Consider the following 22,808-nt stretch of genomic DNA (forward strand, 5'->3'; position numbering starts at 1 on the left):
TCTGAGACATGCAAAGTATTTTTAGAGCTTGAAATTTTTTTCAATGATAAGATATGTCTGTGTAAGGAGCAGAAAGACATCATAATGTCCATTTTGCAGATGAGAAATCATACAGAGAATCCAAGTCTCAGAAATGGCTCACTCTCAGGCACTTCAACATAAAGGTCTTCTGTCACTCTTGAAAACAATTTTCAAGAACTAACGTCTTCCAACATTGAGAAATGGGCATTCCTCTGCAGTTCAGGAAGAGTTGTACATTTTAACCTATTCTCTTGAAGACAACATTGATTACAGATACCAGAAGAGTGAAAATGTTGCATTTTATTGATCTAACCATCTGACTTCTTAGGATTTAATCTAAGAAAATGATCTTGGAGATGGCAAAAGACATACCACCAGGATGTTCATTGTAGTGGTGTTTATACTAACGAAAACTTGAAAATAATTGACCCATTTGGCAATATGAGATTTGTTAAACATGTGGTGAGAGATATCACTACAAATTGTAGAAAAGTATTTGAGAGATACATAAGCTTGATTTCTATTTGGGATGCCATTAATGGAGGTAGCAGAGATGAGGTGGTGGGAAGGAAGCCAAGATCAATGTCTACTGAAAGTTGGAACAAACCTCCGTTCTTCTGTTAGCCATCTGGGTATGGCAATCACCTTAATCTTGGTGATGGAAAAACAGGGACCTGAGACTAAGCTGACATCTTCCCTATAGTAGGGAGTGGCTGATTGCTCTGATGGTGGGCAGGAAAACAAGAGGCAGGTTTGGGAGCTGGACACTCTTTCTCTCCAATAAATGAGCCAGGCATGCACTCCTTATTTTTCATCCTGGGAGAAACCCAAGCACGGTGGCTTCCTCTCCTCCTGCCAGGAGGCAGGCTGACAATCAGCATCCATGGACCATTGCCTCATTGCTCAGTTCTCTGCACACCTGTTAATTTCACCCCCAGGAAACATGAGTGGCCCACAGTGTGTTAAGAGGTGTGTATACACTGGTGCGTGTCTGTGTGCAGGTGTGTGTGTGGGAGACGAAATTATTTAGCCGGTTATTGCTGCCTGTTCCTGGGTTAGCTCTAGGTGGGAAAATGATGGAAGCCGTTTTGCCTTCTCCACAATGCTTATTTCTATCTTCTGAATTTGTAACACTAAATATAATGTTATTTGCAACAGAAAAAAGAGCAGAAACATTATTTCTAAATATTGATGTTTCTAGTCAATAAAATAATCTGTTCCCCTTCCCACATCTCCTGCACGGTAAGCAGGCTTGCAGATTCCTAGTGAAGCGTTACTGCTTCCTCCCACACTGGACTTCACAGGGTCTCGGGAAAGAAATACACTCACGGTTCTCCTATCAACCTGGATTCCATGTGTCCAAATAAAGGAATTGTAAAACTGCATGATTCTTTGAATCTCACCAGATTGTTAGCCTCATATGTCTTTCTTTTAAGTCTTGGATATGGGAAACTTGAACTAAATCCTATTTGAAGAGCAGTGCCTTCAAAGTAAGATGCAGAGCGCTGTCTGCGTTTTTTACAGGGCACAGAACTACGGAGAGCACGCATCAAAGACCTCCGCCTAGCACGGGCAAAGGTCTGCTTCTGCATTTAAGCATCTGAGCCCTCAAGAGTTAGCTCCCGGGCTCCTCTGGAGCAAGATTCCGCCCGGTCCCACGTACCTGCCTCGTCCGCCGTGATGGTGAGCTCGTTGCTGGGCTCGCTCTTGCCAATCCGGTTCTTGGCGTACATGCGGATGCTGTAGGTGGAGGAAGGGTGGATATCAATGATGGTGGCCGAGTTCAGCTGAGGGGAAACATCTTTGGTTCTCTGAGCAGAATCCCAGGAGTCTTTTGGGTTTTGTTTTTCAAAAAAGAAGAGATAGAGACGTGAGTTTTTTTCCTCTGCCTTTGAAAGTTCACAAGCAGGAATTAAAAAAAAAAAAAAAAAAAAGACGGAAAGAAAGAAAAATTACACTCAAAGTGATTTCTCAATGCAATGTTCCCAGCTTTCTGGCAGAGTTGGCCATCAGAGGGGATGTGACATCCCACACTCATTATTCACGCTGCGAGGGACATGGGGCAACAAGCCAGCCGAGTTCAGGGAGGGGCGATGGAGGAAGCACAGAGCGGCCGACTGGGGGAGATCTCAGAAGGCAAATTCCAGTGGCGGAAGCTCAGGTTAGTGGAATGGACAATGGTCACCGTAAGCACTCATTGTATGGGACAGTACAATGAACTATGGTTTGGATAGTACTCCTGGGTCCCCCCAAAATCCCTGGTTCTAAAAGGCATTTGAAAACCAGCAAAACTTCAAGCCATACCAGATCCTTTCCTCTCCAAATAGAGTGTGTTAAAAATAAGATAATCCCATACAAGCCAGTCTCAATTTCCAGAATAAATCCTGATTACCAAACATATTTTTCGATTCCATTTTTTGAAATCATTTAGTGCCAAATCCTTGGTTGTAGGAATTATTTTTCAACCGCAGCTAATTATAAAAGCAGCACCTGCTTCATGTGAAATGTTATCACTGAATCTATGACATTTTGTATCTGGTGATTTTCAGGCTTCAAGCAAGGATGGGAATGTCAATACATGGTTCTTATATCAAAAGAGTTTGTGCAGTTGTTGATTGGGTGGGTGGTCGACAGCTGGTGTTGGCTAGGGGGATGAACAGAGGAGTCCCCAGGACAGTAGACAGAGATGGTGCCTAAATATTCCCACCCTCCTCAGGGTCTGCCTTGGTGGTGATGACCACACAAGTTAAGTCCTCCGTGGATAATCTGAATCTGTGTTCCCTGCTGGACTTTAAACTCCAGGAGGGCAGAGGCCATGCTGGCCATACCCAGTCTTTTATCCAGAGTGCTAGCACAGTGCCTGGCTCACAGTAGACAACTAGTACATGAATGTTTAATAGATGAACAAATAAACCACAAATACATGGACCTCTGAGTCTTGGGAATGGGGTCACTTTGTCACACTAAGGGTGAGTATGGCAGTTTAGGGGACTTCTCTGTTCAGTGTTAAACATAAATGCAAGATATTTTCTGGAATTGAAGAAAAATATGTGGCTTAAGGACTGCTTCTGAATACTTTTAACTTCTCAGAGAATGGAGCCTAATAGAAGCTGACAATGAATATTGCAGTTGGCAAGGAAAAACCATATTTGGGGTCAAGAAGATTAGAGGTGGAAAAACATGAAATAGAAAGAGTTGGAAAAAAATTGATGAGGAGAAGAATGTGATTCAATAGAAGACAAATGAGGAGAGGAAATTTTATATCAATGAAATGGCACACACCTATGAGCCTTGTCGCACAGAGAGAAAGCCAGGCCTTCTGCAGAGATGTTTAGGAGGATGAGGAGGAATGCCAGGAGCCGCAAGATGCAGAGACATTTGCCAAGTAGCCCCGGGAGGAAGTAGGCAGTTGTGGTGGTTGATGCCTTTGCCCAGGCAACATGGAAGTTTCTGGAACTGATGGGGCCAATGAAGATATAGCCATCTTCACTGGAGGTTTTTGTCTGGGGGTTGGCGGGCAGCCTGGAGAGGCATATGAGTGTCCATGACTGCAGTCCCTTACACCAATCCAAGGCATATGGTGGACCTGGGTAGGGAGGGGACAGTCCCTTCTTGGTGGTCACTGGGCACCTCCACATCCATGCCCTATAGGTTCCTTTAGCTCAGCCCCTACCTCAGTAGGACTGCCTTGTTCAACAGTCTCCCAGTGAGACTTATAAACCCTCTCTGAGGCTGCATTTGCTCCCTGTCTGTAGAAACTACCACTCACTCCCTCCAATGGGCTGGGGGACCCGTTTCAAAGCCCATCCTCACCCTTCCTGTCCATGGCCTTCCCAGACTCTCCCCAGTCACACTCGCCCTTTTCAGATCTTCGATGTCCATGCATACATTTCTGTTTGTGATTTACTCCTAAGAATCTCTTTATTTGGTCAATGCTGCATTCTTTTTAGTTATATTTATATCTCAATTTTCGGTTTCATCCTCCCATCAGGGCAATGTGCTGGGCATTTTAAAACATGACTTCTGTGGCCCCCAAATCTGTGGGCACATTGGAAACACCTTGGGACTTTTTGATAGTTCTGCTTTCAGACCTACTAAACCAGAATCTCTGGGGAATGGTGCCCAGAAACCTGTGCTTTTAAAGACTCCCTATCTTGGTCATTGTGATGTATAGTTTGGACAGACTGTTTTATATGATTAAAATTGTACAACATCCTGCCAAGGTAAGGTTTTTTATTTCCTTAGTGAAAGTCGAGAAACTCAAGCCCTGTTACATAGCTGGTAAGAAGAAGGGCTGGGATTTGGCCTCATCTGTGTTATCTCCAAGCTCAAGGTCATTTTTCTATAATGCATGACATCCACATAGTCTATGAAAACACCTAATCAAAGACAGGATTTCGATATTCCCAGGCACCTGCTGAAAATATCATATGCTTAGGAGACCTTCTGGCAAGTTGACAATGCACAGAAATCATTTGGTCAGATGTCAGAGAAGAAAACTTTGGCCCAGAATTATTGTACCATCTGTGCGTTTGCAGGAAGACTGAGAGGGCTGTACAGGCTCAGAGTTGCAGCCTGGTTTAGGAAGAAGTTGTCAGAATCATTCATTGAAAGAGTGGGCAGGATGCCACGGCTTGGTGTAAGGGACTGCAGTCATGGACACTCATATGGCTCTCCAGGCTGCCCGCCAACTCCCAGACAAAACCTCCAGTGAAGATGGCTGTATCTTCATTGGCCCTGTCAGCTCCAGAAACTTCCATGTTGCCTGGGCAAAGGCATCAACCACCACAACTGCCTACTTCCTCCCAGGGAAACTGGTGGTGTAGGAGGATGGGGCACTTCAGACTCCCACTGCAGCCTCTGTGCAGTGAGGAAGGAGTGAGGAGCTGACAGGAGCCAGTGAGGTTGCACTGGGTGCTTGCTGGGGAGCTTGTCTTGGGGGTCAGATACCCCAAATCCAATGAATGCAGGAGCAACAAGGACTAATATAAGAGTGTGGACTTGATACGAAGGAGTGCTGTTATAGGCTAAAGACCAGAATGAGCGAGGGTGACTGAAAGTTCTAGAGGTGAATTACATGAAAGGCTTAACAATGGAGTGGTAGCTGGGAGGAGTGGGCCCTCCATGTTGGTGAATAGGAGGAGGTGTGGGGACACAGCAGAGCCCCTTGTCCTCTGTCTTATTCTTCTCAAGGATAACAGTTCTCAGGGTGAACTAGGGGTGGGAAGCCCAAGAGAGGAGAGGGGCTGGGGGCGTGTACCATCTGTCTCAGAGTCTGTGTTTCCTGGTTACCTTCCAGGGTGTGATGGAGCTTGCCATGGTGCTGAAACCCGGTCCGAGGCCTGTGAGGCACCATGGACAGGAGGGAGGGACAGGAGAAACTGTGGACAGGAGGGAGGCGCCAGAGAAACTGTGGACAGGAGAGGCCAACAGAGAAAGGAGGGAAGTACCAGAGAATCTGTGGACAGCAGGGGCCACCAGAGAAACCATGGACAGGAGGGGCCACCAGGGAAACTGTGGACAGGAGGGGCCACCAGAGAAACTGTGCACAAGAAGGAGGCACCAGAGGAACTGTAGACAGGAGGGGCCACCAGAGAAACTGTGGACAGGAGGGGCCACCGGAGGAACTGTGGACAGGAGGGGCCACCAGAGAAACCGTGGACAGGAGGGGCAACAAGAGAACCTGTGGAGAGGAGATGGCCACCAGAGGAACAGACTCTGAAGGGCAAGCTGCCTTCCAAGGAAGGGAATAAAGGGAGGCAGCAAACTGCAGATGGATCTGCTGGAGGTCCCCAGACAATATGCTCAAAGGGATGTTAAAGGTGGCCTTGGGTCCATGTAGAGGAGAAGCAGAAGTCCCTGGGAATCAGAAACTATGGCAACCAAAGCAACCTGTGTACTTGTCAGCTATGGGAGAAGAAGAATATTCTGGATAAGGAAGGGACAGCTTCACTGTGGCTCTGCCTGGTCAGATGACGCCCTCTGGTGCTGCAACTGGGCATGACCAGAGTTGGCGGGACCAGGAGATGATGACAGGAGATACAAGAACAAGGACTTGGGATGTTCAGTGTTTCCTGGAAAATAGTAAACCAAGGAAAGTCATCTGTTGTCAAATCCTGGGAGGACTGTTATTTGGCCAAAGGGTTAAGAGATGGGAAGAGAGCCGCTGGATCCAGGAAGGTCTATTTTGGTGCAATAAATGTAAGAACTTGTAGCAGTCACAGCTGACCAAAGACAGAACTGTGTTCCCTGGGTTCCTGAGTTTCTGTTTCTAGGATTGTTCAAGCATAGAGTTAACGGTAACTTGCAGAAGTTCTTTCTGTTAAGAATGTGAAGTACTTTAATACATTGGTTATATGCTGCTTTCTTCAAAAATTAATGAAAAGTAAAGGAAAACTTTTGGGGAGATAATTTCACCATTGCCTGAAACAGGGGTTGAGACTCAACAATGTGACTAATGATTATCATGAATCTAGTATACCTGTCAGGCACTATGAGGGGTGCAGGGACATAGCATAAGGTTTGTCAGACACAATTCCAGCCCTCAGAGCTCACTATGGCCCATAGGGGGACAAATGTCCAGTGGGGTACAGAGAGTAAATTAATAGTCACAAGTCCACCAAGTGTTCCAAGACATGCTATGAATAGTGAAGGGGAATAGGTAGTCAGGGAAGGCTTCCTGGAAGAAGTGACATTTAGGTTGTTATTAATATTTGAAGGATCAATTTTCTATGTACTCAGTCTAAAACTACACTCACTTAAACTATGGTTGTAATTTTTATACACCAACAATTTCTTGAGGAAGCAACTAATACATGAAAAATCTGACTAATACACCTCATACAGCAGTGAGTACAGGTGCTATCTACTCTCAGCACAGCTCCTTCCTCCCAGGGCTTCCAAACTGAAAGTAATGGAAGTTCTGTAGGGTCTTGGTGGAGACCTTGGTCATGGAGTTGGACCTGCTTGTCCTGTGGGCTTTTCCCCAGTGATTCTCCTGGGACCCATCCTGACCCTTAAAATGACTTGCTCCAGGGCTGCATAACATCTAAGCCACACCACTGGCCCTGTCTCTGGTTGAAGTAGAGCATGAAGGATGGAAAAAGTATCCCTCAATCCCTCCTGTACTCAGCTTTACAGACAAGGAGCTTTCCTGCTTTGGTTATATAAACCATGATCAATATATACATTTAAAGATGCTGTTGATAATAATGATTCTTAGATTTCAATTGCATGTAAATTAAATGCAGTGAACATTTACAGTACACTCTTCACTTGACAGACATTGTGCTGGGTGCTGGGGATCCCAGGACACAGAGAACCAGAGTCCCTGCCTGTGGGAACCCCCTGGGGAGTGGGAGACAGTGAGGACTCTGAGAGCAAGTAGTTTAACACAGAGGGTTTTAGAGGCATTTTACTCGTAAGTATTTTCCTGCATGCTGGAGCAATCTACAAGCTACCACCTATTAGATGTTGAGCATGCTCCAGGCAACGAGGAAGGCATTTTCAACGTCTTCCCTTCTTAGAGTTTGCCAATATCCATTGAGTGTCCCCACATGTCAGGTGTGGTGCTGGGTGTTGGAGAAATGAGCTGGATGAAAATAGACCTACTAGGTGCAGGGAGTTCCCAAGGAGCCTCTAGCGTGGTGCAGGTGAAATGCATTAATCAGTATATTTGTCAGTAATCACAGAGATAAATATATGATGTCCCATAATGCCACGTGCTGAGATTGAAAGGGAGATGGACCTGGGTGAGCACCTGGGAACTGGGATCTAAGGAGGGGGTAGTAATGGGTGGCCCAGGGAAGAGAGGACTCCAGGCAGAGGGCAGCTGGTGGCCTTTGTGGGCTCCTTGCGAGTCGTTTGAGGTGGATGCAGCAGTGTCCACTTCGCAGGTGAGATGAGCAAGCGAAGGTGCAGAGCTGGTGCAACACAGGCCCAGCAGCAAATCCCACACAGGCTGCGTCCCAAACCACTGAGCCTAGGCCTGCCACCAGCATCTGGCAATGCCCGATCCTCCATGAGGACAGGGGAGGTCCTGAGCTGTTCCACTAGGAGTGGCCTCCTGTGTGCTCCGGCACCAGCAGCACGGGCAGCCTGCAGCCCCATAGCCAGTGCGCAGCCAGTAAGGTAAAGGGCTGTCCCTGTCCCCACAGTGCTCATTGCATCTGTCTGAGCTCTCATCACTGTCACCAGGTTCCAGGCCAGTTTCTGCTCAAATATGCCTGCCTCACCTAAGAAGCATTTGCTTCACTTCAAGACCTGTACCTGTGAACTTGTAATCCCACTTCTTTAGAACAAAGGCAAGGTCAGCCTCTCCTCCCTGGGCCCTTGGGAAACCTGTTCATCCTGGTTCCCAAAAGACGCTTGTTTAGCTCAGCACTGTTTTGGACGAGCTCCCCCCTCCCCCCAGGTCACTGTGCCTCACCCCTGAGCCCAGGGCCCTGGCTCTGCAGCATTTCTTGGCTATGGTGAGACTTGCAGTCCAATCAACCCCTGGAGGGCCCTTCCTCAGACTTTGTGTAAGTAGTGTCACCTCACTTCTAGGTCCCCAGTTTCAACTCAGATGTCGATGGCCTGAGCCATTCCATTTTTTCTTACATGCATTTCCAACCCAGCAAGTCATAGATACTACTTTTCAAAACACTATTTTTTGCTTTGATCCACCATCTTCTCAATCTTCAAATTCTGTTCTCCTGAATTCCTGAAGAGTCACCCCTTGGCTTTCCTTTGCAGTCACCATTTCCTGGCTCTGTTCCTGGCTTGCTGTTGCTGAAACATTTCCTCACTCCTGACCTGTGGTTCCTAGCTGCCTTGAGCTTGATTTTTTACTACAGCTTTAGTGCCAAAGATACTAAATGGGTCACAACTGGGTAATCTGAAATAATGTGCGGTGTCCAGGAAGTGAAAAATAAAGCTGCTTTTGTGGCCTATAAGGATTTTATTAACCCTTCCCATGCTGGTGGTGCTCGAATTCCTCATATCTTTTATGAGACACAGTAAAAATTCTGACTGGAGGCCACAGTGGTGGTATTCTACCCTCGCCCCACGCATCATAAAGTTCAAAATGGCCCCAGCATTGTTCCTTGAAGGCAATGAACGGGCACACCTGCAGTGGCCCTGGCAGCAGGGTCGGTTTTATTTATGGGCTCTGGGCTGAGTGGTCCTGGGCGCAGCAGCCAGTGTTGCCGATGGTCCCTGAGCATTTCCAGGAGGTTGCTCCCGAGTGAATTTTCCTTTTTCTGCACCAATCATCACTGCATAGTTTATCCGACCAACACCAAGCACAGCTCGAGCTCAGCACTCTGGGTGCAGGACATGGGCTCAGGCCCTACAAAAGTCACCCAACTGAGGAAATGGGAAACGAAGGGAGCAGGTGAGATAGAAAAGGTCATGGCAGGGGCCTGGCTCCATCAGCCACTGCCCACATGCCGACAGGCAGCCGCAATATCAAGGAGTCCAGCAGAAAGCAAGACTGAAGTCTGGGCTGGCTAAAAACGAAAAAGCAGCAGAACTGAGCCTCAACACAAAACTCCACTCCCACAGCAGAAAGCCAGGATGTGCTTCCGGCCAGGAGGGAGACTGACTGCGGGAAATGGTGCCTCTGAGTGACTGTGAGCTGAGTTGTGCGCTTACAGGTAAAACACATTAATAAGGAGTAAAATAAAGGAACTCTCTGAGGTGGAAACGAAGCTGGAGGAAGTAAAGAACTTACCTGATTTATTTTTGCATTCAATATCGTAGCCCGTGATGGGGCTGTTTCCATCAAACCCCATGGTCCACCTGAGCGTAATTGTGCGTGCTTTGACATCTTTGATCTCAATTTCGGGAGGGTCTGGGGGCTCTGCGCCATCAACAGAAAGACTCCGAGTTAGTTCAAACGGAGCTCCGACATGAAACGCTAGTGGAAATGCTGAGTGTGACTCACAAATGATTTGTCTGCGTTAGACAAGAACAGACGCTTTTTATTTGGAAACACTTTCTTTTTCGTAATCACATTTTAGGGAAGAGAAATTCCACTTTCCCAAGACTTCCAATTTTCATAGTCCTTAAGAACTGGACCAAGCCTGGAGGATAAAAAATGTCACTATTCTAGTTTGGATCTCTAACTCAAAACATATTTTGGCCCCAAATGTTAAACTGGCCTTTCATTCTGGTCATCTAGTACCTGGATTCCTAAAATTGAACTAAGAAATTCCACCGCTGTACTTATGTGCATGCGGCTTGACTGTGATGGGCTTGTCATCTTGACTGGTTTCTCTAAGGGCTTCGTTCCCTGTTTTAGGGCTTTACTTTGACATCATCACAGCCACTGCAAAATTCTGCTTTAGCACTGACATTATACATATTCAAAATTTCCTGGGAACTAGGAAGTGTTACAGGGCAAGTTGAGGCCACACAGATGCCCAAGGCTGAGCATAGAGCTCCCGTCCTGAAACGACTGTGTTTATTCTCTTATGCTGTCATCTTCCTACCTTGCACTGTGAGCTGAATTATTCCACGGTCCTCCCCGTAAGAATTAATAGCATGGCAGGAAAAGAAACCAGAATCTTCTCTCACAGTTGGCAAAATCTATGTGTAAAGCAGAAAGAAATTTATCTTTTTCAGTAGGCAAAATGACTTCGGGCCGTAAAGCTCTCTCTCCACTCTTTCAGTTCTCCTGCCATGACCAGCACACACATATGTACACTGACACACAACCCCCATTCCTCCAGACACATACGCTAAATCACACACATGCATGTATCCCTCTGAGGACAAATTATTTCAGTGTAGTTGTAAGTAGGTGGATGAATAGGATTCATGTACATTATCCATGTCAGGTGTAGCTCATTAAATTGGATGTGTAATTTATATAGGATGTCATGGTCAGCTTGACATATATCCCACATATACATTTTTTTTTTCATGGTATCCAAAGCAACCATGCCTAAAGAGACAGATTAAATACTGCAGCCAGGGCTGGGGGCCAGCACAACTCACATCAGATTCCTTTTCCAGGACGATTCCAGGAATGGAATGTCTGAGAGCCAATATAAGCATTTCAAACACAGGGCTTCCCCACCTCCCCACCCTGTGTGTGCTATAGTATCATCCTCTATCCCCACGATAACAGCACAAACCAGTTCACTACTCGCAGTGCTTTTCTCTAGCTTTTGTGATCCCCTCTTAACGACAGCATTTAGTTTTTATAATATTTTTGTCCCAAAGCCCATCTCATTTTTCTTTTTGCAGGAAGTTAAAACATGCACACAGCATAGGCCATCATTCCTCAAGGATTAACTGTCATTTAAAAACCTTATTTCTCACTTTTTTTTTTTTTTTTATTACAGTTAGGTTCCCTGCTGCGTTCATAATGACACTATTCTTAACACTTAGGCTAAAGCACTATTTTTGAAAGCTACTTCAGTAATCTTGCTGTGTGAAAGGTGAGAGAAAGGGTGCTTCATAAATAAATTCCAAAAGATTATCTGCTGCTTATCTGCACCCACTTGAACGAAAGGAAAGACTTATTCTTCCAATAAAGTTCATTCCATTGAGTTGCATTTGCTATGCTTTTACCTGCAGAGTAGAAATCACCTCTTCTCCCACCTCCTTGGTGGACACAAGATAACGGGCCATCTCAGGGTTAATGATTCGGTCCTCCTTCTCCCAGCGGACTATAATGGGCTTCTCACCATGTGCTGTGCAGCTCATCTCCTTTTTCTGCCCCTGCGTAGCCAGGGTAGTATTTGGATATGATGTTATCATCGCAGGAACTGAAAAACCAAAAGGGACACAACTTGTTCAGCAAAGCAGCGTTCTTGATTTTTCCCTGGCAACACACTCAGGTAAATCATGCTTCAAGAGATATTTCTTTGAAATGAAATTTATTCAAGAAACTGCTAAGTGCGAATCACGGGCAAAACACAGGAAACGCAGCAGAAAAATGAAACTCGAGTAAGTGAGCCCTCAGCGGAAATTGCCATGCCATTTCATATCCACGGCATATTGCTCTCTTCCAACCCTGTTGAGGGCCATGGCCTATATCCCTTAGCACACCCAGAATGACTGGCATGGTTTGGCTATGTCACCACCCAAGTCTCATCTTGAATTATATGCCCATAATTCCCATGTTTCATGGGAGGAACCTGGTGGGAGGTAATTGAATCACAGAGGTGGATCTTTCCTATGCTGTTCTCATGATAGTGAGTAAGTCTTACAAGATCTGATGGTTTTAAAAACGGGATTTTCACTGCACAAGCTCTCTCTCTTTGCCTGCTGCCATCCATGTAAGATGTGACTTGCTCCTCCTTGCCTTACATCATGGTCATGAGGCCTCTCTAGCCACATGGAACTGTAAGTCCATTAACTTCTTTCTTTTGTAAATAGCTCAGTCTTGGGTATGTCTTCATCAGCAGCATGAAAACGGACTAATACAATGATGTTACTGGTTGCTCTGTCTATAGAAAAAAAACTTCACAGGAAGGGTTATCCTCCTTTTCCTGGGATCATCTATGTTTCTAACTATCATTTTCAACAATGGAGATAAAACCTCCACTTTTAGTCAACTTTACGTGAATCCCTTATTGCTGCTAACCAGTGTTCGTAACCACTCTTCACAATGTCCATCTCCCACAGTTTTATAAACCTTGCAAACCTTTATCAGTCACTGGAGACCTCAAACCTGTCCTTCCTCCATACCTTGTATCAGAGAATCTCATCTCCAATTTACTGAGAAAAGGGAACTCTTTATTTGTGAAGTTTCTCAAGTTTTCTTTTCCCACATCAAAATTAGTCTAATACGTAGGCTTCTTTTCTTGGCAACAGATGACACAAGATCCCACCCCAATTCCACAAGCCACCTATAAATTGTAGACTGTATATAACAAACACCTTTTAAAATGCATACTAAGCTTATCAGAAAGTGAGAGAAAAACCAGAGACCAAAAACAAAAGCTGATGGTGAAAAGTCAGAGGTAATATAACGGTGGTGTTTTGACTACCTGAGAGGCATCACATTAAACGTGAGACCTCCAAAGCCAGGCTCCTCAAAGGGTTCTATCTTGACAGAAAGTATATAACCAAAATAATAATAATAATAAATAAAAATCCACAAAAGTAAAGAGAGAATAAAACTACCTCAGCTGGTGTTATATATGTATAAAAACAATCTCTCCCCTGAGAATTTGCAAAACTGGCCTGACTCTACATACATCTGGAGTCAAATTCATGCTAAAGAATTAACATGAAGGTGATTGTAGTTTGATAATGGCCTGAGGGGACTAGCAAAAGCTAACATACTCTACAAGAATGTGTTCTCTATCCAGGTCCACTGAAATGCACCCAGATAAAGGTCTATTGGCCATGAGCTCACAAACTAAAACTAAAGAACACATGAGAAAACTAACACCATGATTGAGAACCAGCTTCCCAGGACTTTAGATGATAGAGTCATCAGATACAGACTGCAAAATAACTATGCACGAATGTTTAAAGATATTTTAAAAACATGCTAAAGGAACAAGACGTTAACAAAAAGGACCAGAAAGGTTTGAAAATTCATCAAAACATAACTATATTTTTACTTGCTTTTAAATCTCATTTCCCCAATTACAGGCAGAAGCTCCCTTCTCCCATTTCTGAGGTCAAGCTCAGATTATGTACTTGATTGCTTGCCTCGTAAGCCTTCCAAGGTACTTTACCATAGAAACACTGTGGCTTCTTCTAAGACTGGCACACACTGGGTCATGCCTTGTCCCACGGCTTACCGGAGAGGTTTGAGACATATAATAAAACGTCAAAATACTACCAGTTCTGTAGCCTGGACACTCACGGAAGAATCTACATTTGGGAGTTTCTCCAGAGTCAGCAGCCATGTGGCAGAGATGCGCCCCACAGCACTGACCGTGTAATAAGATGGAAAGTAGGCAAATTGGTGACTGAGGAAAGAGGCGCCAAGAGTCCTGCATATCAAAGAGAGCAGTTCACAACTGTCATGAAATTCCTCTTTCAGCATTTCTGAGATGCAGCAAAACTGGCTGTACTATCCCCAGCCTTTGGTTCTGATTCCCCCTTTCCCCGGCCTATCAAAGAAAAACGTTTATTTTTATTAACAGCTTTATTGTGGTACAATATTCATACCATAAAATTCACCTGTTTTAAGTGTGCAATTCAGTTGTACACTTAATGTTGCATTAGCTTCCTAGAGTGCCTGCAACATATTACTAGAATCTATGTGGCTTGTAATAACAGAAATTTCTTCTCTCACAGTTCTGGAGGCTGGAATTCCAAAATCAAGGTAACAGCAGAGCCATGCTCCCTTTAAAGCCTCTAGGGGAAGACCCTTCCTTGCCTCTACCAGCTTCTGGTGGCCACACGCATTCCTTGGCTTGTGGCAGCAAAACTTCAGCCTCTGCTTTATCTTTACATGATTTACATCCTTCTTTGAATGTTTCTGTGTCTTCTCATGGACTTCTTATGAAGATACCAGTCACTGGATTTAGGACCTACCCTAATGCAATATGATCTCTTCTTAACGAATTATATTTGCAAAGACTCTATTACCATATGAGGTCATATTCCAAGGTTCTAAGGGGACATTAATTTTGGGGATACTATTCAACCCATTACAAATATATTTATATTATCTAATACATACACATACATACCATTATAACCTGAATACAAACATACACAGTTGTATAATCATCACTGAATCAAATCTTAGAGCTTTTACATTACCTCAAAATATTTCTCCTGCCCATTTACAGTCATTTCTCTTTCCCCGCTCAAGTTCTAAGCAATCACTAACCTACCTTCTCTCCCTGATATGGTTTGCTGTGTCCCCACCCAACTCTCATCCTGAATTGTAGTTCCCATAATCCCCATGTGTCATGCGAGGGGCCTGGTGGGAGATAATTGGAATCATAGGAGTGGTTACCTCCATGCTGTTCTCATGATAGTGATTGAGGTCTCACAAGAGCCTAATGGTTTTATGAGGGGCTTTCCGCCCTTTACTCTGCACTTCTCCTTCCTGCCGCTATGTGAAGAAGGACATGTTTGCTTCCCCTTTCACTATGATTGTAAATTTCCTGAGGCTTCCCTAGTCGTGTAGGACTGTGAGTCAGTTAAGCCTCTTTCCTTTATAAATTACCCAGTCTCAGGTATGTCTTTAAAAGAACAGACTAACACAGTCTCTGTATTGCCTTTTTTGATCATTTTCTATACACTGAATCATATAGCATGTATTCTTTAGTATCTAGCTTTCTGGATTTTTTTCACTAAGCATAGTGTTGTCAAGGTTCAACCATGTCATAGCAAGTATCAGTACTTTGTTCCTTTTTATTGCTAAATAATATTCCAGCTCATGGATATACTGCATTTTTTAAATCCACTCACCCACTGATGCACACTGGGGTTGTTTCTACTTTGGGGCTATTATGAGTAATTATACTACAAATATTCCTGTATAAGCTGTTGTGTGAATAATGTTTTCATTTTCTCCAGGAGAGATTCCTAGAAGTGGAACTAATGGGTTATATGGCAATTTCATGTTCAACATTTTGATAAACTGCCACACTGTTTGACCAAGTGGCAGCACCATTTTGCACTCTTGTGGCAGGAGATTGGAGAGAGAAGAGGGAATGAGAGGAGGGGTTAAGATTCAGCATTTATGGTGAGGGAACATTCCCTTTCAACCATTTGAGTTCAGCAATTTGAGTTCAACCATTTGAATTCAATGAGGGAACTGAAAGAGTAGAGATTGGGTGTACATACCAAAAGGTAAGCTGGCATGTTCCTCAACAGCTGGAGGCTTACTGGCTGTAGAAACCCCAGGCTCACCATGGATCTGCTGTCACAGAGGAACTAAAGGTGGTAGCACCTGCTGTTTGGCCTCAAATCCACTAATCAAGATTTTTTTTTCTCATAAGGGAAAAGGGCTAACTCATGATAATTAGAGATCTCAAAGCCAAAAAAAGTCACCTAAATTACAAAACTGTGAATAAATGTATTACAGGCCTATGAACAAGTAAATATTTACTCCTCATTCTTTCTCTCACAACTGGGGAATGTGAATCAGAAACCGTGACACTCACATAGAATTTAGCTTTGAAAGATGACCCCTGTCCACCACCATCACTCCCCATCCCCCAATTCCTGATGAGCGTCCTGATTCCCGCAACACTTTCATCCTTAGAACAAAATATAGAAACTCTGGTTGCAAAACTGAAAATCAATCCATGTTTAATGCCTCCCAGTCTCCTGGGCATCTCAAGGCTATGGTCAGGATTTCCTATTGTGCAGTGTTTGTAAAAAGGAAATCTGCAAAATGGTAAGACATAAAAAAAGACAGTTTTCCTGTGAGAACATGGTAAGTCACCATCATCACCTCTGAAATCCAGGGTAGTTTAACACTCACTGACTTTATTCCAATGAGAGTGAGCCAGTTCTGAAGTAAGGGTTTCTGTCCTATTCTAGGAGATCTGTGCAGGGGAGCAATGCATTGCAAAGGCTGGTGTTGACCCAGAACTTTAATTCCCTAGTACTTGAAAACAACCAACTGGAAGAACTGTTCTCCAAAAACTGCAGCGTTGTTTTGACGACTTGTTTTCTTCTATTTTCCTTTTTTAAAAAAATAATCGCAAGCTTTATTGCATTTGATGAGAGAAATACCTTGGCCAAACCATACACCTCTGGTTTGTTTATGATTTGCCCATCTTAATCTGCAAAAAATACTCCTCAGTTTTATTTAGATTTCTACTTTGAAAGAGTGCCCTACTAAAATGGGTATTTTTGTTTTGGTTATTAAATTCAGAACTTAGAGAGAAATGCTCTGACTAGATCATGTTCTTCTATCCAGCTCAAGTATTTCCAGCCCTTTAAAGAAATGGTGGAAAGGATTTTTAAAAATGAATCATTATCATGGCTTCTTTGCAATGCTAATGTTTGAAGGCATGACCTTTTCACTTGTCACAGTTATGGATGCCTAGAGATGACAACATGTCTGTACAGCAGCCCTTTCTGCAAGGATTTCTGAAGCATAACAAATGGATGGGGTAATTTAACAGGGACTGGTACCAAGGGGAGGCTGTGGGCAAATCCTGCTATCAGGGCCAAGGGAGATCCAGACCCAAGAAGCCTTTGTTCAAAGATTGGGCGCTGTGTGCTTCTCCTGCAAAATTACCCATTGAGGAAGGTGCTGTTTTACATCATATCAATTGATAAATTTGCTTCATAAACTATAATATTATCTAACAGCACCCTTAATGCTCAACGAATCTGAGTTCTTATGATATAAGGGAGCATCTGTCTGACCTACTTTTATGCAGCATAAAGATGCAGTGGTGTAGTGGAGCTGCTGTCATTGGCCAGGGAGATTGGATTGTGCACATCTCTGCCCAGCTTGGCAGTGCAGTCATCTCTCTTTCCCATTTAGCTTGAAATTGGCAATGGTGGTAGTATTTATGCCATCGAAATTGGCAAGTGCTAGAAATCAGGGCTCTCTCTATCCTCTCCCCATCAATAGCTAATTGATAAACATTTAGCAGAACGATACCCAGGAGAGTGTTTCACTGTATTAATAATTTTAAAGGGTGTTCCCATCGTACAAGAGATACTGAGAAGATGGAGACATTAAGCTAAGAGCAATAATTAACTTCATCAATAAAAGCAAACCCCTATTACTTAATTATTAATTAAATAATTAAAATATGAACAGTATGTCACTGTATGTTTTGGCAAGTAATTCAGCGATACATTGATGCATATTTTAAAATTTTAACCCAAGGATACAGAGAGAATGAAAAATTATATCAGTAAATCACTGATATTAAAGATTGGTTCCAAACTTTACTCTCAAGTCTTTTAATGACTCTACCAATAATGCAAAATTAATCCTTATACATTTTTATGGTTTTTGTTCCTACCTGGTTCTGCTGAAAAGAAAACAGACTGAAAAGAAAGCAATTGAAAAGAAAACAGGAGAAAGTACCAAACAGCCTGGATAATCCTGAACGAGACAAGATTCCTGTCACAAGCATCTGGCTCAATACTTTCATTTTATAGAGAAGAAGAGCTGTCAAAAGCCCAAATACAGGAGTCCGTCAGGATCAAATTTGATCAGTCCTATTCGAAAACCATCATCGTCATCATCACCCCCAACACAGGAGATGGCCAACTGTCCAGAGGGTCCAGGACTTCCAGTGTTTTAGCACAAGAAGTCCGTATCCTGGGAAGTTTCTCAGTCCCTCCAGGCATTCAGAGCAGATATAGCAGAGGAGGGTGTGGAGCCAAGAATGAGGCAGCATAAACCTGGCCCAATGCCCACGATGGGAAACTGAGGCAGGAATTACAGGGTTCCCGGATGGGAGGTCAAAAGAGGGAGATGCTCTGGGACATAAATACATTTTAAAGCTATATTTTCAAGCCCTTTTTAAAACATTCCGCCCACATTTTTATTATGAAAAAATTTCAAACATACAGGAAGCCAATCAGCCATGTATCTACTGCCTGGATTCTACAGTTCACATTTTAATGGACAGTGTTGAATCAAAATGTGTTTTCTTTGTTATCAAAATTTACTGAATACATTTTTTTTTATTATTCTATTTTAAAACTATCTTAGGTAAACACATACATCAGCATGGGTCTCAAAGGTCAAGCTGTAAGATGGCAGCCACCTGTCTGGATTCCGCAGCTCAGGGTGGAGACACACTGGGATCCTGGTGTCCCAGGTAAAGGAACCACCACACCCTGGCCTGCAGAGGTGATGTGGGCTTAGGTGGCCCTTGGGGTAAAGTGGTGCCCCTCACATATGTCTTACCAAAAGGAAAGGTGAAGAAGGGGCCTGGAAGCAGAGAACCTGACTCCGACCTCCTGCCACTTGGACTGGGCGGGACCCTCGGTTGCGCTGGGTTTTGGCTTTCTCACCTGAGTCATAGGAGAGCTGAATGGGATTGGGGCTGTCAACCTGGCCTGTGTCTCAGAATCACCTAGAAGCTTTTAAAACAGGTCAGTGCTCAGGCCCCACTGCAGATTGGCTCGGAGTCACCGGGGGCGGGGCTTATGCATGGATTTACTTAAGTTTCCCAGACGATCCTAAAATACATAGCCTGGATTGAAACAACTCAGCCAGATGATCCCCAAGGTCTTTTCCCCCTCTAATTGCCATTTTCCCTCCTTCTCCTTTTTTCTTTATTTCTTTCTCTCTATCCTTCTTTTCCTCCCTCCCTCCCTCCCAATTTTTTCTTCATTCTTCCCTTCCTTCTTTCCTTCTTCCTTTCCCCTCTCTTTCTTCTTCTGTTTCACCCTCCCTCATTTTCTGTCTCCTGCTTTTTTTGTTTTCTCTTTCACAGTGCCATAATAACAACAGCAGCTAATTTTTATGAATGTTGACTGTGTGCTAAGAACTTTTCCATATACTACATAAGTATTTAGGCCATATGACAACATGATGGAATAAAAACACTAGCCATGGAAATGACCCAAGACATATAAGTGCTATTTTAAGTCGATTCTAAATTATGCTATAAATAGAATTGAGACACGTAGACAAAACATTTCCAACACATTCATTGGATTTGCATCTATATTAACAAATGTCTATGCAGTTGGTCAAATTGAAACCAGACACCAAATACCTGCTTTAAATGGGCAAAAATAAAGATTAGAATATAAGATAATTTTGGAATTAATTTCTACTTGACATCTTCTCCCCTTTCTCCTTAATTTCTAAGTAAGGAAACAGAGAACTGGGGGTTTTAAGACTGGAAGTGACTAGACCTATTCCCGTAGCCTCTCTCCTATCCCTAATGCAAAGTTCTATTTTGTTTAGTACGTTTATTAAAAAAATTAATATTACCATAAAAGTAATACAGTAAAATGATCTTCATTAATCCCTAAAGTGATGAATCTTTCCCATCCCCTCTCTTCCCTTCTCTTTCCTCCTTCCTTCCTCCAGGATCCGGAAAACTAAATTGTAGTAGCAGCACAGTTTGTTAATGCATCTGTCCTTCTGTCCTTTCATGTCTCAGATCATTTGCACATCATGAGCTTACAGCAACATACGTGTTCTCAGTAGAGAAGGGATTCTTAATTCCGTTTACCTATAATTACACAGGATGGGGAAACTAAGTAATTAGCCTAACGTCATACAACTAGTAAATAGAAGCTCTAGAAGGAGAATCCAGGTCTTCTGATTCTGAGTGCAAAGGCTTTTTGCCTTACAGTAGCGGAGGAGGCCAAGGCTGGCCCACAGGGTGCAGAATGTCTGACCACAGAGGTGTCTGGCACCCTGACTGTCTTCAAGCCTGAACACCCTTGGAAGCCCCTCAATCTGGGGCCTGAGTCCATTTATAGAAGACTCCCCATAAAGTCCTTGAAATTTCCATTTTCTCAGCTGCAAGGCAAGACCCAAACATCTCCTGCAAGCCTATTGCATACTCGTAGAATTGTGCAGACGAGACTGGCTACGTAATTTGCAGGACCCAGAGCAAAATGAAAAGATGGAGCCCTTTGTTCAAAAAGCAGGAAAAAGGTACCATTAAGGTTCTAAACTATAAAGCTTTATCCTTCCTTCTGTGGTCTCCCTCTCTCTCTCTGTCATGATGGCCTTTATTTTTTATTTAATATCCCACTTCCTCTGGCATGGTGACACTGACTGGTCAAGTGCTGACCCTCCCTGACTCCCAGGAACGGCCTTGTGACTTGGCATGCACACTCATGTGCCCCACAACATGCCTGGATCCTCACCATCATCATACCCAGACCAGGGTGGGGACGTGTAGTCAGGCCTCTCTCAGTCGAATAGGTGACCCTCAGTGACCTGGAGACCCACCCTGCCTAGTCATCCTCTGTAAGCTCCATGGTACTGCCACCTAGAAGCAGGGAGGATGCCACACCCAGAAATGTTACAGGGGGCTGTCTCTGACCTTCTCCACATACTTACCCAGATACCCATGGACTGGATGACCATAGCCATTGCTGGGCAGTTGCAGGAAAGGGGAGCCTAGGGCTCCAGGGGGCAGGAGAGTGGAAAGCTGAAAATCTATTCTGGAAAGGCAATGGGAGGTGGGATGACATGGGAGCTGTGGCTCCGCATACCCTGTTCATGCTCCACTGTCACACTGGACTTCACTTGCAAAACACAATTTCAAAGACAAAATTGTTAAGAATTCAAGATGGTGGCTACAGACAATCTTTGGCTTGTGGGACTGGACTGGTCCTGTACCCATGATGCTATCCCTGAATGTCAAGACAGTACTCCACTTCCTAGGCATCCTCTACTGCTTCCAGTAGAGAGAAACAGCCCAGCTACCCTGAGGAGGAGGGGAAGAAGAAGAGCTGAGGAGAGGGCAGTCTCTTGGGTAAGACTTAGACATGACTAACCACAATCTGGAAACTGAAGTAGGGAGCCCACTCTTCCCATCATGAAGGCAATGGGTACAGAGGCAAGCCTTAATGAGGGAAGTGGCTAATCCCCTTGCAATCAACATCTTCCCAAGCCACTAAATGCATCACCATTATCTTTCATTAAACCTGCGGTTCCTATTCCTTACATCACCTTGGAGCCATAAAAACACCCACAGTATGCCGAGAATGATGACTCCCAGCTTCATCCCCTGGAAAGGACATGATCTCATTCTTTTTTATGGCTGCATAGTATTCCATGGTGTATATGTGCCACATTTTCTTTATCCAGTCTATCACTGATGGGCATTTGGGCTGTTTCCAAGTCTTTGCTATTGTAAATACCGTGGCAGTAAACATAAGTGTGCATGTGTCTCTATAGTACAATGAGTTATAATCCTTTGAGTACATACTCAGTAATGGGATTGCGGGGTCAAATGGTATTTCTGGTTTCAGATCCTTGAGGAATCACCACACTGTCTTCCATAATGGTTGAACTAATTTACACTCCCATCTACAGTGTAAAAGCATTCCTATTTCTCCACAGCCTCACCAGCATCTGTTGTTTCCTGACTTTTTAATAATAGCCATTCTGACTATTCTCACTCATAAGTGGGAGTTGATCAGTGAGAATACATGGACACAGGGAGGGGAACAACACTCATCGGGGCCTGTCAGGGGATGTGGGGGCAAGGGGCGGGAGAGCATTAGGACAAATACCTAATGCATGCAGGGCTTAAAACCTAGAAGACAGGTTGATGGGTGCAGCAAACCACCATGGCACATGTATACCTATGTAACAAACCAGCACATTCTGCACATGTATCCCAGAACTTAAAGTAAAATTAAAAAAACAAAAACCAAAAAAAACACCCAGAGTAGTATCTTCTCAGTTACAGCGAATACTTGCTCTCCTCAGGATTCTCTATTTTTTTTTTTGTAAAATTTACATAACCAAAAAATTGTCATTTTTGTCACTTTCAGTGGATTAAGTACATTCTTAGTCTGTCTTCAAGCCAGAACACCCTTGGAAGCCCCTCAATCTGGAGCCTGAGTCCATTTACAGGAGACTTCCCATAAAGTCCTTGAAATTTCCATTTTCTCAGCTGCAAGGCACATTGCTGTACAGCCTGCACTGCAATTCATCCCCCACACATCTTCACCCTCCCAACCTGAAACTTGGCACCTCTTAAAGAATTCCTATTATCCCCTTTTCCCGGCACCTGAGGCCCTGGCAGCCACCATTCTACTTTCCATGTCTATGAATTTGACTTCTCTGGGGACCTCCTATAAGAAGAATCAGGGGAAAGGATTCCCTATTTAATAAATGGTGCTGGGAAAATTGGCTAGCCATAAGTAGAAAGCTGAAACTGGATCCTTTCCTTACTCCTTATACG

At 43.9% G+C, this 22,808-nt stretch overlaps 1 protein-coding gene across 1 annotated transcript in view; it reads right to left on the reverse strand.

Annotated features, from left to right (window-relative positions):
• DSCAM (Down syndrome cell adhesion molecule) overlaps positions 1-22,808 on the reverse strand; it is an 849,899-nt gene that overhangs the window by 157,430 nt on the left and 669,661 nt on the right. The window contains exons 12-15 of the mRNA XM_011954055.1: positions 11,584-11,780; positions 10,497-10,593; positions 9,737-9,865; positions 1,685-1,852 (exon numbers count right to left, since the gene is read on the reverse strand). Of these exons, the coding sequence (XP_011809445.1) occupies positions 1,685-1,852; positions 9,737-9,865; positions 10,497-10,593; positions 11,584-11,780 (591 nt within the window). The remainder of the gene's footprint in view (positions 1-1,684; positions 1,853-9,736; positions 9,866-10,496; positions 10,594-11,583; positions 11,781-22,808) is intronic.

The sequence above is a fragment of the Colobus angolensis genome, unplaced genomic scaffold (genome assembly GCF_000951035.1).
Source record: "Colobus angolensis palliatus isolate OR3802 unplaced genomic scaffold, Cang.pa_1.0 Scaffold38, whole genome shotgun sequence".
Lineage (NCBI taxonomy): Eukaryota > Metazoa > Chordata > Mammalia > Primates > Cercopithecidae > Colobus > Colobus angolensis.